Below are 16,898 nucleotides of genomic sequence, written 5' to 3'. Positions count from 1 at the left end.
AAATGTTATTGTTTTACAAAATAGAATTAAAATTAGTGAATTTGATGTTTGTTCAAATCACCCACCATACGCTACTTACAAATAGAAGGTTGCACCCTGTATTCCTAACCCCTGTATCAGCAAGTATGTACGGCGTGGCTTAAAAATTTATCTATGTAAATGCCGTACTGTAATAAATCACCAAATCCCGGACCAAAATTTTTCTGGCTTCCGGTATTGCTATTTTTGTACGGAATTAGGTCGAAGTTCATTTTTTTTTGTATAACCTATATACTCTAGAAATTCTGTACAAGAATTGACGGCATAGTTTCTAAAGTTGTTGTTATATGTGGTAGTATTGATTTATAAGTAATTCATGCTGGGTCAAATGACCCCTTGAAAATTTCCGATGGGCTTGTAGTGTATTATAGGGAAAGAGTATTTTTTATAAAATTAATGCCATATCTGCAGTTTTATTATACCTTACCAGGTTAATAAAACAAATTGAATATATCATTAGATTTGGATTTTCGTTTTCTGGCACGTTGATATGTTACATCCTGTAGAATGCAGTAGGTATATGTCTAATTACTTTATATTTTCTTAGACTTTACTCACTATTAATAACATTTAACGTTTAAATAATTCCCTTGAAATTTTAAAAAATACGCGACAGATCCCTTGATCCGCCTTACATTTTTGCAGGCCACTCATGTCAAGGGCTTCTGCTTCTCCACCCGATCGCCAATTCAGCGTCAACCTGGACAAGGCCAGAATTTTTATGTCTCATTTCCCGTATCCCTCACGTCACGAAATCGAAGATTAATCGAGTGCCTCACGCGTTCGCCTACCTATAAAAGAGAAAAAACTTAGTCCATAAGTCATCAGTCTTAGTTTGTCTACAGCACAACACAGACCTACCGACGCAAGATGTTCAAATTGGTGGTGTTGTCCGCTCTCCTTGCTTTAGCCGCAGCCCGTCCAGGACTGCTGGCCCCCACGGTCTACAGCGCCGCCGTCGTGGGCTCCGTACCGACCTCCATCAGCCATCAGAGCAGCTCTATCGTGCACAGTGCCGCCCTAGTAGCCCCAGTTGTCCACGCCGCACCAGTTGTCCACGCCGCCCCCGTTCTTGCCGCCGCCCCTGTCGTCGCCGCTTACGCCGCCCCCGCCCTGGTCGGACATGGATTTTTAGCTCATCATTAGACAAGACTGAACAAGCTGTGAGAACGTAGGAGCAAAGCAGTGAGAGCATTAGACAAATTATGTTGTCTGGTCTGTTGTATCTGGATTCAAAATTTTTGTTCCTACATTTGTAATATAATTTTTATAATTAGCTCATGTTTTGTTTCCTTCCCTTTTCCTTTGTAACTAAAAAGTTTCTTAAAACAGATCTAAAAACGTCCCGTAAAAAAGTTACATTGTGATAAAATTCAAAAATACATTTTTCCAATTAGACCAAGCGGTATCTATTTTGGTGTATGTATGTTTAAACAAGCGCCAGAGCACTCCTAATTGACGGATTCGAATTTTTCAAAAAGCGTTTGAAAGCTCGAGAACCATTCTATATGTGATTAAATTTTCAAGTATCTAAGGGCCTTGGTTTTTGCTGTGCAAAATTTTGAAAATTTGCAATTTTTTTTTTTAAATCGCGATTGCAAAATTATTATGCAAAATCTATCGAACCGATTTTGATGAAATTTGGGGTGATGATTCTACATAACATGAACTTTTCTTCAGCCAAGTATGAAGGTCTTATACCCAACTTAAAGACCCCAAAAAAATTTCCTAAAAAATAATGTTTTTAACCCAATTTTTGGCGATTTTTTCGATTTTTACAATAGTAATCATGATTCGTTCGATTTGTACCTAGTCACATTTTGTAAAATTTAATTACAAACATTTTTTTCCTCTTAAATTTTCCCCTAAAATCAACTCTTGAAAAGATACAATTAAATATGACATTTTTCAAATTTTTTAACAAATTGTGCCGTCAAAAGTTAAGCCCACGTTTTTTTTATGCGTATAGAAAAATTTTTATTTCCAGTGATACCTATTTGAAAGCCAAAAATGCAAAAATCTCAGTGGATATACGATTCACCCAAATATGGACTCTTTGAAACGGATACCGTCCGGACTAAATGTTTTTAAAAAAATTTAAAAGAAACATGGTAGAGATTTTTAGATTATCAGTTGCAACTCTATAGTATTTACTTCTACTACGTTCTAAGTACCTACTACTACTTTCAGATTTTCAAATTCTAGTGATATACAGGGTGTTTCTTAATAACGTGCTAATATTTAAGGAGGTTATTCTTGGGTCCATTTTAAGAAAAAAACTTGATATGAACATATTATCTCCTAAGACTTAATTTTTGAACTACAGGGTGCTAAAGTTTTATGAAAAAACATTTTTTTATGATAACTTTGGTATTTTTTCAAATTTGGTACACGCCTTCTATTCATCAAGATGCATTTTCTGATGTACAAACAATTTTATTATTTTTGCCAGTGGTACAGATTTTGTATTGAATATTTTTGAAGAAAAAGATGTTACGCCACTGCTTCTTCTTAAAGTAAAAACCATTTTTGAAATTCTCATTCCTTTCTGAGCAAATGTGGTGTCTTGAATTTTTTCGTTTGGCGTACGTTTTTCGCATAAAAAATAAAATTCATTCATTTGTACGCTGTTATGAAATTAGATACTAATAAGAATTAAAAACGATCTAGTAGGTAAAAAGCAGATGTTGTTTTGTAAACATAAACAGTTTTGACAGTTGTCTACCCAGTCTAGTTGTCACGTATTAAAGTCATTAACATTAACAATATTATATAAAAAACATGGTACAATATACGAATTCTGAGTTTGCTGACATGCACTAGGTACATGTATGGGCTTGCTGATGGTAACGCACTGGAAGCCAGACGCTTGTATGAAGACTGCTTTCCAAATAGAAATATTTCGGACGCGCGAACATTTTCAAACATTCATAGAAGATTGTGCGAAAAGGGAAGTTTTAACCAGACAATCATCTAAAAGGAGTACACCGTACTGTAAGAACTCCAGAAATTGAGATAGCGGTTTTGAATTCAATTGAGGAAGATCCATTAAGTACAAGAAAATTGGGAAAAATTTGAATGTACATGTTCTTATTTGGAAAATTCTCCATGACTTTTTATTATATCCCTACCATATCCAACGGGTTCAAGCTCTATTACCTCGCGACTTTCCATTACGGATAAACTTTTGCCAATGGTTTCTTCATAAACTGAATGAAAATCCATTATTTGACACTGAAATTTTATTCACCGATGAACCCAATTTTTCCAGAAACGCCATCCAAAACTTCCACAACAATCATATTTGGGCTGAAGAAAACCCACACGCAATCCCGTCACCAGGGGCAGTTTTCCGTTGACGTATGGGTTGGAATATGCGGTGATTATTTAATTGGACCCTATTTTCTTCATGAGATGTTAAATACATAATTACCGGCATTTTCTCGAAGAAGAATTGCCAGGTTTGATGGAAGTTGTTCCCATTTTTTAAACATATGGATTTCCGAGAAAATTCTTATATATGGTAATATCAACAGCTTATCGTAAAAAAAGAATTTTACCAAACTCATGTAGCTTTTAAATGAGCCGCTCGCTGAGCTCGCTCGTACTCAAAAACTAGGAGTATATTCGCTTAGTAAAACTCTGCTTTTCTAAATTTGTTGTTTCATATAGGTATAATTAAAATTCAATCTTAATGCCGAAAAAAGGAAATATGAAAATTATTTATTGAAAAGTGATATTTATGTTCTATAAAAACTCTCAAAATATCCTTCTGGATACAATTACTGCACCATTTTAAGCTTGTTCAAAAATAAAAAAACGTATTAGGTACCTAGTTTTATATAAATCAAAGCCTGACTGACAAATGTTTCTATTGATCGGTCTCAGTTTAGTCATAACAAAATTAGTACATTGTATAGCGTAATCTGTAGTTTTAACTTAATTATTTTGAAATATAAAGCAACAAAATTTTGTGAAATAGATACCGTTGGGAATTGAAAGTCTGATTTGTTTACTTCACGCTCTTCGAATGTAGTAAAGCTGAAGTTTTTAAAATTTAAATTTTAAATAATTTAAAACAAAGTTCATTTTGTAATCTAAAAATAGTACCATTTTAAAAACTTATAGAACCTGAGGCTCAATCGAAATATCTCGATTCCTGAGATATTACACTTAGCTGCGGTTTGGGTGTATTGTTAATTGTAAATTGATACCTTATATTCTTTCGTGCAGAAATTTTTAATTTATGTGGTAAACCTTGAGAAATTCATTGGTTCTGCAAAGTAGTCGGCGGTATTGACACAGATATTTAGCATCTAATTGAACAGTAATCATGAGACCTTTGGTCAGAATACGAGCAGGATAATAGGGCGCAGTAGGCTTATAATATAAAAATTATGACCTAAATAAAATATAATAATATAACAAATTTAAGTATTTATAAATGTTTTTCTCTTAAAGGATTGAGAATGCTACTGTAATTTTCTTATCTAATGCACACCAGCCCGATTAATATGTATAACAAATTTATCAAAATGTATTCGTCATGAAAATATAGATTTCATATTCAAAAATTTGTAAAATTGTCTTTAAATATTAACAAATAACTAAGGCAATAATGTATGAACACGTATGTCTCTTTACTTTGTCGGCTCTGTATAAAACTGGCTTCATATTCCAAAACATATTGGCAATTTAAATAAATGCATATTGTTACCTTGTAGTCAGTTTTGACAACAATTTCGAGGTACCGCATTTACGATAAATAAATCTTCTGTGCGAAATTTTAACCTTGTTGATTTAACTTGAAATATAGCGCAAGTTATTAGCTAAATATATGGTAAAGTAGTTGTGCTACTTATTTAAAACAACACTCATGCTTTCGAATGAGCTTAATAAAAAAGGACGTAAGGAGTGTTTTGAAAATATCCAAATTTCTACGAAATAGTGAGGCAGATCGAAATCATCAGAACTTTTATCATGAAATTTAGAATTCTGTCACAAATAGTGGATTGAAATGTACAAGAAGTTTTTTTTAATGCATTGTCAAGAGAGTATTTAATTTTTTGTTGGGTTTTTATCATAATTTTAATACAATTTTTGCTCAACTCATATATTTAGATAACTAGACAGCTAACTAAGATACAATAAACAAATAATTGTTTATTTCGAGGCAATATAATTTACTGAAATGATTAGTTTTATTTATTATACAAATAAGTGGTTATTACTATTCATGGTGATTATGGTTATGATATTCAAATAGGCTACTAAAAATATATTTGCACCATTATAATCACATCTTATGCCGAATTCAACCTCACATCGAGCGGGGTGTGGCATCTACTACTCTTTTGGGCAAGGTCGATCTTGACAAAACATTATCAAGAGTAGAACCCGTTTGAACCCGGTACCAAATCTCCTTATTTGTGGCGAAAAAAAAATACGACCTTACACATGTAGACGCTTTTGTGCAAGATTATTAAACGTTCGTACTGGGTGGGTCTGATTGCTTTTTATGCGGTAACGAGTACTTAATTGCGGATTGCTAAATTTGTGCACGTCATATTATTTTCCTAGGTCAGGTAGTCCGGTATCGAGAATTGAATGAACACAGTGGTCGAATTATTTCGTAACACTCTTGAAGTGATTTGTAGTAACAACTTTTTTTATTCAAATTATTAATATTTGTACAGTGGACGTGACCAAGCTTCACATGTACCTGACTTCTATATAAACCTAAAAAAATTAAAATAACACAGCAATTGCAGTTGTTTAGTTTTTTAGTAATTGATTGGTGAATATGAACCTTGGATTAATTATCAATTATAAAAAAAATTAATATATAAGAATTTAGCATTTCAAAATAGTTTTATCACGACTGAACTTCATAACTTAGTAAAAATAGTAAGAAAGGTACCTACTTGTATTAATAGTATTTAATTTTCGTCTCCTTGCATGTAGATATTTCAACAGCTAATAACATTAATTTATATATAAAAAAAAATATAAATCTATATAGGCACCTATTTGAAAAAAGTCTCGGGAATACAATAATACAGGGTGTCTCATTATTCCATGTATATGGAACTATTACAGATTCTTGGCATAGTAATTTTAACTAAACTTACCTATAACCCAAATTGCTTCATTTAGAAGTTAGTGGATATCAAAGTTACCAAAAATTTTAGTTTTCATTTTAGATAATAATTGTTATATTGATTTGCCAATATCCGCTTTAACATAGTAATTATTATTATTAATTCTGAATTTGCTAAAAACCTTTATTATATCTTAAAATACAAAGAAAGTTTTTTATATTATTTTGTAGCAAATCATATACAGGATTTGGAAAGAGGTTAATCAAAAGTGAAAGTTAAAAAAAATGAATTTTTTATAAAATTACACAGAAAAGTGGAAAGGAAAACAAAGCAATGACTCTTAGAAAAGAGGTAAAAAAGCAGAAAAATTCATAATAAAAACAATAGAAGGCTTTCCTGTTCCTTCGATATGTATAAAAACATATTTCGAATTGCAATGTAGTTAAAAAAAGTTAAAGAGAATATATCTTATATTTAAAATTATCGACATATTCCTTTCGTGGTCTATTGTAAATTTCATAAATTTCAAGAACATCTCTTGCAATTTGTACTTTTGTTACATCTAAAACAGAACACATGCCTATACCTATAGTAGATGAAGGATCATTAAATACAGCTACATACATATGCAACACATTTTAAACCTATGCACAATAATGGTTGCCAACTTTCTAACTACTACCTTATTTGATATACAATTAGGTATTAAGGGAACATATTTAATATATTCAGGGTCTAACTAAAATTCTATACTTATGTAGGTATGTTTTCAGCCACGAAAATTGAATAAATCCAAATATTTCGAAATTAACCAAGAACGGCTGTGACAACATTTTTAACAGCAAGGCGATGTTTTGCATTGTATTAGCTATGTTTGGATATCAAAATAATGCATTAGTTTTGACTAATTTGTCTGTTAGACTAATCCATAGCCTCAGTCGTATTAATGGTTGCATAAGAATTGGCTTACTAAAGTTCAATATTTCTGATAACCCGATTTTGTAACTGTTTCTTGTTCATATAAACTTAATACAGCAGCTAGAACACATTCTAAATTAGATTAGCAAATACTAGTGACACTATGTCTAAACTTAATTTTTAAAAAGAAATTTGAAAATTTCCTGTCTTTACCCTTCATTGAAATCTCTATTCTAATAAATGGCGAATGCGCTGGGACATAAATAATAAATTAGTCTCATTGATATTTCTTTCTTTTCAAGAGATGGATTTTAGGTACACAAAATTTATGCCAAATATTATGTACAATTAATATTAGTTTCCACAGTCATAAAAATGGGGGAGGATTGTTTACAGGCTGGTTAATTGTATAATTTTTACGTAAAATCACGTTTTTTGCTTATAACTTTTTTCCGTTCATTTCCACGAGAAAACAATGAAGTACTTTTTTTTATTTTCAAAAGGCCTGCAAAACTAGCCCTCGAGCGTCAAAAAATATTGATTAGACCAAAAGTTATAAACAGAAGAAGTGTATTTATGACTTTTGAATTTATAAACCGCGTTATTATTACCAGAACGTTTTGGCATCGCATCCTCTCATTCCTTATCACTGTCTAATAACTCACACGAAATCTGGAATCGGTAAGTTTACAAGTTATGGCCTTATAAACAAATTAACTAATTATTAGTCTGGACGATCCCAAGCATCTTCCACAATCGCACTTATTTTTTTCATGTTAGATTTCATAAAGTCATATATAAACTTCTTCTGTATATAACTTTTGATCTAACAATATTTTTTTACGTTAGAGGGCTAGTTTTGTAGGTCTTTTGAAGACGAAAAAAAAAGTACTTTACTGCTTTCTCGTGGAAATGAACGGAAAAAAGCTATAAACGAAAAACATGAATTTACGTAAAAATTATACAATTAACCAGCCTGTAAACAATCTTCCCCCCATTTTTATGACTGTGGAAACTAATATGTCATTGTACGTAATATTATAATAATATTATATTGTTAAAATTTTCGTAAAACATTGTTTTTGTCTTGTAATCTTGTAAACGGATTGATGAAATAAATTAAAATGTAATGTTTGTCCTCAATTTGCCACGATGCGATGACTTAAAAGAAAATTTGTTGATATTTTTAGTCTTACACGAAAATACTGTCATTTGTTGTTAGTTTGTATAGTCAATTATTTTCCACTGATTTTTATTCTTCCCTGCTAATGGCATAATAACCCAAACTAATAGGAAAGAAATTAAAATGTTTATAATGAATCAAAAAGAGAAGAACCGAACGAGCATATTACGAAAATGCTAATATTATTCAATTAGATCTTTTCTACTCTGCCTGTAGATTTATTCTTAGTATTTGGATGACGGTTAACTAATACTGAAATTTATACACTCAGATATTAATTAAATGATTCATCAGGGGAGTATAGCTTGTACAATAGGATCGTTGGAGCGTAAAACGAAAACATTTCTTTCGGTGAGTGCGCCACAGAGTGCATCAGAGTTCAAACGTAGATCCGGCTCCGGGAGAAAGTGATTGAAATACAAGAACTTTATTCCCCGCGTAGCTATGGCCACACGCGCAAGAAGCGGAGAAGAAATTATTCTTCGTAACAGCCTCAGCATGGGCGTAGAAATAGGGTGGACCACACCGGTCAAAGGTTGGGTTATTTAATTGAAAGAAAATATGAGTACCTAATTACATGTACATATGTCATTTACGGAATGAGTATTTTTCACTAAAATAATAATAATAATTCCAAATATTTAGAATTTTCACCACCAAAAAACGCTGTGACAACATATTTAACAGCAAGATGATGTTTCGCATTGTTATTAACTATGTCTTGTTCAAATTTGGTTAATGTATCTGTCTCGGTTGCGAAAATACAATACCTATGTTTGTTTTCAACCACGAAATTTGAATAATTCCAAATATTTAAAATTTTCACCACCAAGAACGGCGGTGACAAAATTTTTAACATTATAATTTCTTTCAGTGTATGCATAAAAATAATATTTAAAAGGACAAAAATATAACTTCAGATATTTCAGTACAATTTAACTCTCTTATTATTTTGATTGCAAGAAAAAATCAATCCTCCTCCGCCACTGGATAAAAAAAATTGTTAAGTCTCCCCTAAGGCCAGCTATCATAATCGGATACGTCACGCCATGCGTGACTAGATTCCTAAGAAAATTACGGCACTAACGAAAGTGAATTTGGATGATTATAACATTGTTGCTACTATATTAACACTTGTTTGCGACTTAACCAATCGACCTACCAAATCATATCTGTTACAATTTTCATAAATTCGAATTATGTCGTAGTTTTTATTTTGTTTGACTATTTCAATATTACAAAATGGAACTTTAATTACAGAAATAGATAAACATAGGCAAAAAAACGTTAACAATTTATTTTTATTTGGAATATAGGTATAGTGTTCATATTAAATTCAAAATATGGCAGAATAAAATATGGTACAGAAATCTATTGAAACAGATCCGATTTTTTTCTGAGACGAGCGACTAAAACATTTTTTTGTGAAGCTTTCCATCCCTATTTCCTACATTGTTGTTTGTTTAAAATTTGAAGAGGTGGAAATAGTCGCATTTTGAATATACTTTTATATCCATTAAAATATATATTAGGAAATATATGTATATGACAAATTATACCTAGATATAGATATATTCATTTAGAACATTAATGCTAAATGGATGAACAGCGGTAAATCTGATGATATTTGAAAGTATTAGGAAAGGAAGTTCCGTATAACTTTTGAATCACTTCTCTTTCACATCCTCTTGCGTACAATAAATCCCACACAAAACTATACCTCAAGTATCGAATCACGAGGGAATAATATTGTCTTTAAATTCACCAATAATATTCCATACGTGATATTATTATACCTTATTTTCAATTAGGTTCATTATACCCATTATTATTAAGATATTGTCTAAAAGTTTATAACACTTCTTAAATTGTTCTAATTTTCAAGCATTTTGCCACAATAACAATACAAATTAAAAAATATAGTATGGCTAGTGCTAACATTCATATATTTATATACTTCTCATTATATTTGAAAGTAGACAAAATACATGTTTTATAGGTATGCCTAAATTTTTCAAAATTGCATACTAAAAAGCGAACTGTTAAAAGCAATTTCGATGTTTGTATTGAAAATATATACCCAAAAAACGAAGTTGTATTTGCGTAAAACAATTATTTTTTAATGAAAACATCACGTTTCAATTTCCTTAGATTACGTTAGGTATAGAAGTAAATAAATATATCAGACATTTAAAAAAAACAGTTCCTTTATTACTGCACCTAAGTGGTACTCCACACGGGAATCCCAGTCACATAAGAACCCATTTGCAACCACTTTCTCTTTCGTTCTTCGTCTCGTGTACATACAGCGTGATTCTTCTTTTCCATACTGATGTGATGGTGTTATATAAATTCAATAATTTCACCCGTATTAGGGCGTTCTTCAGGTAACTTTACCTAGAGTTAAGAAATCTCGACATTATTTATTGAAAAAGTCATCAAGTTCCTCCTTGTATACAAACTAGATCGGTGTGTTTCAGTAAAACTATTTAATTTTTAGACTCTTACATCGTATTTCCGTGAAGCTACATGGATCCTACATCAGATCGACATCAACACAACATTCAAACGACATGTAATGTCAATGTTGCAACTGTGTATCTAAAAAATGAAGTAGCTCAAGGCACTATATAGCATGAAAGAAACTATAACACGTATTACCACTAAAAATTTCTTTATATCATAAAAATTTTTTACTGATGCAACAACGAGGCGACATATTTTGGTGTCATGTCGTGCAATGTCGTGAGGATACGGGTTTACATCGACAAAAATTCTACTACAGACGTCAGATTTCATGTAATATTTGATGTGTTCGTATATTTAATGGTCCTTAGAGACCATATTTGGACTTAAAATAAATAAATAAATAAACATGAGCAATAATGAGCATATTTTATACTCTGATTTTATACTATGCCTTTATTTGGAGTAATTTATTTTAAGATATCCAAATTTTTTTAATGTTTTAGATATACTAGTTGTGTGTTTGGGGTGTAATAATGATTAAATACGTTAAATGTAAAGATCATTCGCTGTTACCAGAATATTTTGACAAATTAAAGACATAGTGTATCCATATAAAGAACCCATAATATAACTTTCACTATTTTTTTAATATCGATAAATTTTGTTACAAAAGTATTACATAACCGTTACTGTCTAAGGACTGCCTATATTTAACAAGACCTTCTACATATTTCAGGATTTCTATGTTATACAAAAAGATTTTGTAGTCTAATAAATTCTATTGACTTTAATCTTTACATCCTTTTTGAAGGAACATTATAGCAACAAAGGTATATTTAATATCGGCATGTAAAAATAACTTTTGCTTTTCCCATAATATAGAATGCAACGCACAAAACAAGCAGAAAAAATACAAAACTGTAATTACTACAATACCTAGCTACATATGTAACGAATTTATAGTTTTGAAATGATGGAATTAGTTTTTTTAATAGCAAATTTTGAATAGGACGGCTGTATAGCGCGTCACCGTGTACATAAAGCTAAGGAAAGCAATACTAGCTCGACCTGTTGCCGCTAGTTGTTCTTTTACTTGTTATGTAACTGTTGCAGCGCTAACCATTAGGGATTCCCAAGCCAGTAGAAGAATAAATTAAGTTTGTGAAGAATGTTTTAGTGTTTATATCAAAATTCCAATTTCACAATGGACATGGTACAAACCACAAATCATTCATTTTAAGTTTTAAGAATTAGAAGTAGTGGGTATTACTACAATTACTTGTAGTTATAGTAAAAACAATACTTGAATTAATGTAGATATTCTGTTGTTCATTGTCTTTTATTCATCATATTCGAGTATTAGCAAAATGTAATTATTTAGTTGTGGACCCTACTTATGGGGCTAAAAGTTTAATTGTTTTTTAGTTCTGGGCATTTCTCTCGAAATTATTGAGAAGTTAGATTGTCTCGAAATTATTGAGAAGTTAGATTGTGTATGAGTAAAAGCTTTAGCATTTTTAAATATTTATAAAAAATGTTTATTGTATAAGTAATACAAATTATTTTCAGAATAATTTTTACAGCAGTTAAATTTTTTTATACTAACTAAAATCTCTGATATTAATCTGTTACATAATTTAGTTAATAACCGATTTTCACAAATAATAAGTAAGTTACAACAAACTATTGTACAAACATGTTTACTTTGAATGAATTCAATTATTTTGTATTGACATATAGGTGTGGTAGCCTTCGAAGACATTTCTTACTCATACCAAAGACAGGTAGGTATTCCCTGCCCCAAATTTTCATTCATTTGTAAGTCTGAAGTCGTTCACTACAGAACTTTTATTATGTAATATAAAAAACCCAAACAATACTAGTGTCTTTGACCTACATGATCATTCTGCGAAAACATTTTTCTAAATTTTCTAGTAAGAAAGACTTCAAATTGTTCTAGGTATTTCAAATTGTAAAATGTAAGTGTTCCAGATAGCAACAGAACAAAATAGTAAATTATGGGAAATAAATATAGATTTTTTTTGCATGTTAAATAAATTGGAATATGAGGGATATATTTTTTTACGGTAGAGGTAGTAGGGTACACAAAAGAATCGGAATTTGATACTAGAATTATTTACCTTTCATTAAATAACGATATAGCACATTCTCTAGCATTTGAATGTAGAAAGTTTAATACTAAACAGTTTGTTGTATTTTTAATGTTTAACAACAGTTTAAATTAATTTGAAATGGTGCCTCAACATTTAGCCTATAAGACAAGCTACTCATTATTCATTTTAATTTATATTTGTAACACACAGTCTAAAACACAATTTTTTCTGCTTTAACTTATTTTTCAACTAAAGCGGATTGATATGCAGATTTTTTTTAAAAATTAACGATTTAGTTACAAATATAAATAAAAAAATCTTAAAAATATTTATTTTGTTCCAAGTCAATAATATTGAACGTCAAGAAAATTTTGTTTTTAAGTATTCAAACTTAAAGAAATATATATTAAGATTCTTTTAATAGCCATTATTTTGAAATTAATAGTTATAATTAATTTTCTTCTATTGAAATATAGAATATATTATTTATAGAAATTGAGAATTTTGATATAATTTCTGGTAAGAGTAGTTTGTTATCAATAATTACATAGTAACAAATTAATTTAAAACAAAATATCTTTAGAAGCCCGTAAGTCCCAAAATTATTTTGACTTTACCTCTTATTCCCCTGTTTTTGTCTCAAATCCTAGAACACCCTGTATATGAACGTCCTAAACTTTCCTTAGTATATATCTAGTTATTATGGCAGGAAAACAAGTTTTCGCATTTTTGATTATTTATAAGGGCATGTTTTTTCGAAACAATATATCTGTGAGTTTCCAAATAAGATATTAGGAGAATCCCGTTTGTTTCTTTATTGCTAAATATATCCACAATGCTTTAATTAATTTGAAAATCAAACTTTGAAAGAAAAGCACTATCGGTTGTCGTATTTTTTACTCTAGGTATCAAGCTAAATCAAATATATTCAAACATTTTTTCTAAAGAATAGTAAATAATACAAGAGCTGATAATGAATGTATTTTAAAAACAAATTTAGTAAAAGAGAACAAAATATTGTTAGGCAGAAAAACACTTCTTTTTTATCTAATCTTGTTTATGGCTTTTTACAAGTTCGTTTCAAAATGTCGTTTTTTATCGTTGTTATTTGCGGTAAAAATGTGAATAAACTCAATTTTTTTTTCCATTTTAATCATGATTATGAATTGTTTAAGCTCAAAAAAAGACTAAGTTTCCAGCAGTCCAGGTGTAGTAATATAGTTCTTCAATGTTTTACAGTATTGGCATTCATGTAAACGCGGACCTAAAATTTTATTTCAATAAAAAAATATCTACTAATCTATTCATTTGGGTCCAGTCATCCAATCTACTAAACAAAAACCTACATACTGTTAGTCAAGCCAGAAATTTTAAAGAATTTCGTTATCAAAACCGCATTATCCTTATCCTATTCCAATAACCCAATAAGCTAAGAGCAAAAAAGAAAAATTGAACAACCAACAGACCAGCCAAAAGCCCAATTGCATAACTGAAATCGCATCTAAGATCCGTTTTATGCTCCCGTTGATTCAGAAAATCTCTTTTGCAACCCCTCCTGACGTCACAACTCCTGAAGAAGGCGATATATAAACACTACTTACACCGGCAATGGCAGTGAGTTCATCACCTGCAGATCCAAACTTTACTTGCGTTTGGTAGAAAGTGACAACCCACGATACAGTGGAGGGAATCTATATAACCATATAACAGTGAAAAATAGCTCTTCATTTAGACAGTGATCAGTGCCCTTCCAACCAGTGATTATAAAATATTAGGTTGGTACCTTTTTTGTAATTAGTTTATAAATTATATAAAGTTTAGGATAACACAAGTAAAAAAAAAATAAGTCACAAAAAAAAAGTTTTTCTGGCATTGGATTATTGTAAAATTAAAAAATTAGTTTCCACCATTAAAACAAACTGTATTTTTCTTAAGATTTTTATATTAATTGAATTGGTGTTACCAAATTATTGCATTAATTAGAGTAGAAATTTGATGCAACTAATTATAGCTCTTTAGCTAGATATGCTCTATTTATATGAAAAATGTTCGTAAATAGTATAGCATAGCCGCAGTTCATGAAATTATATATTTGCTTTTTTATTAGACCGTATCAGTTATCCACAGGCATCAAGTAAAAGATGCGTTTACATGTCGCAAGTAATAAATTGACAGATATTTTTTTATAACAATGAATTCAAAACCAAAATTACTCTGGATAAATTATATGTATATCAATTTACTGCTGATACAAATGAAAGAAATTCAATTTAAGAATGTTTCCGATATAATTTATATTTTCTTAATAAATCTACTACATTTCAGCGACATATTAGGAATACAACATATTTCTCTAATGGCATATTAATATGTCTTAAGAAGATTGCTTTTTATTGATATTATGCAGCTGTACATAAAGTCAATATATACCTCTATTTTATGGTGCTTTATAAACACATAATGCTTTTAGTTTATTTATTTTGATCTAATATCAGTAGACTAGACAGTTTATTTTCAAAATGGCGGACAATTTTCTGATTAAATGTAGAAGTAAAGTACGTAAAATATTAAAATTATTGGAAAATAGAGTGGATAGGAATCGTTGAAGAAAATAGAGTAACATAGAGCTATTGGATTTGGAGTTCAATACCCGTCATTCAAACACACTTCGCATAACGTTTTCCAAAGTTACGACTGTCAATATATTGCACATCTTGTGAAGACTTATCAATATTCATAATTTTATTGTGAAATTATTACTCCATCGATGATATTACTTTATTCTTATCGGCCATTTTGTTTCTTCACTCTGCGTGACGTCATAGCTCGAGAGTACATACTTTGGTACCTGAAAGTGCACAAAGATGGCCTTTAAGCAACAGTCAAAATATTTTTTCTCTATCTCCCTTGTCAAAGAAGCATGGCTCTGTATTCGTTTGAAATGAAACGCACTGTATATAAATCTATTGAAACATCAGTATTTTCGATTTCATCTAAACTGTTTACTACTTTTGTGCAAGAATTACTACCTCTTTATTCAGGTAATTCGTTTAAAACTGTGTAATCTTTAGGAAAGATCTTATTTCTTAAAAATAAATGGAATTCGCTTCGAACACTTTCCTTTCCTCTAATCAAATATGTGGTTTCCGTCAAATATGATCCAATATATAATCTTACATGTTATTTTTTTTTTGCTCTCTATTCTTCAAGTCTTCTATAGTAACCCTAATTTTCTTAATTTTAAATAGAGCTGAATAGTTGTAAACTACGCCCTCAAGCATCCCAAACAAAAAAGTCTTGCTCTCTTTAAACCATCGAACAATAGAAGGTGGGCTCGACACATTTCACAACAATTTCTACCCATTTAGACAAGTTAATTCGTTTAATTGTTGCAGTTAAGACATCTTTTGTATGCAAATGGCTCCAATAAAATTGAGTGAAAGTGAACAGTTCATGGTTTAATTTTATGTGTATGACAAACACAACAGTCCACTTTTCTATTCACTTTCACGATGTTGTTCTTGTCTTGAGAGATACGGTCACGGCCATTGGTTCATTAACATTAAAAGAACGAGATGCAATGTTTACAGTGTAATGGAGAAGCAACCAAATGTTGCAACGAAGTCGTAAATGATAGGAGCGTTACTATATCAGTAGCCACTATTCAAAACTAGGGTAAAAATTATCAAAATTTTGTAGACTGAATGATTTAAAAGTCTTTATTGATTAGAAAGTTGTTCATAACTTTTTTATTTGCAGTTTTACAATACGTTATTACGTAGCTTAGCTAACATTAAGTCTTTGAAAAAGTACTTTGGAATCTTGTATTAAATAGTATTCTTACCGAATAAAATCACCTCGGTTTTTTTGGCTACATTTTCCGAACACCTTATATTATCAATTTATTCGCAAAAGTAGATACGCAAAAAAGTTTTTAATATTTTAATTATTTTAACACTGAAATGTTTTAAAATATAAACAATTATTCCACTCTAATATTTACTTTATACTGGAGATACAACTAAAAGAAAGTTAAAGTGAAGAAATTTCAACAACTAATAAATTCTAATTTAC

General features: G+C 30.3%; 1 protein-coding gene across 1 annotated transcript; it reads left to right on the top strand.

The window, feature by feature from the left end:
- Window positions 1-879: 879 nt before the first annotated feature.
- Window positions 880-1,285, top strand: LOC108913267 (cuticle protein 70, isoforms A and B-like). Its single transcript, XM_018718793.1, has one exon. It carries the CDS (start codon window positions 910-912, stop codon window positions 1,183-1,185), a length of 276 nt encoding a protein of 91 aa, XP_018574309.1. The 5' UTR covers window positions 880-909; the 3' UTR covers window positions 1,186-1,285.
- Window positions 1,286-16,898: the final 15,613 nt, after the last annotated feature.

The sequence above is a fragment of the Anoplophora glabripennis genome, unplaced genomic scaffold, assembly GCF_000390285.2.
Source record: "Anoplophora glabripennis isolate ALB-LARVAE unplaced genomic scaffold, Agla_2.0 scaffold333, whole genome shotgun sequence".
In the NCBI taxonomy this organism is placed as follows: domain Eukaryota; kingdom Metazoa; phylum Arthropoda; class Insecta; order Coleoptera; family Cerambycidae; genus Anoplophora; species Anoplophora glabripennis.
Note: the sequence above shows the minus strand (reverse complement) of the source record. Positions and strands in the feature narration are given on the sequence as shown.

Coding starts and splice junctions, on each gene's coding strand:
- LOC108913267 (XM_018718793.1), top strand. CDS start 910: ATGTTCAAATTGGTGGTGTTGTCCGCTCTCCTTGCTTTAGCCGCAGCC.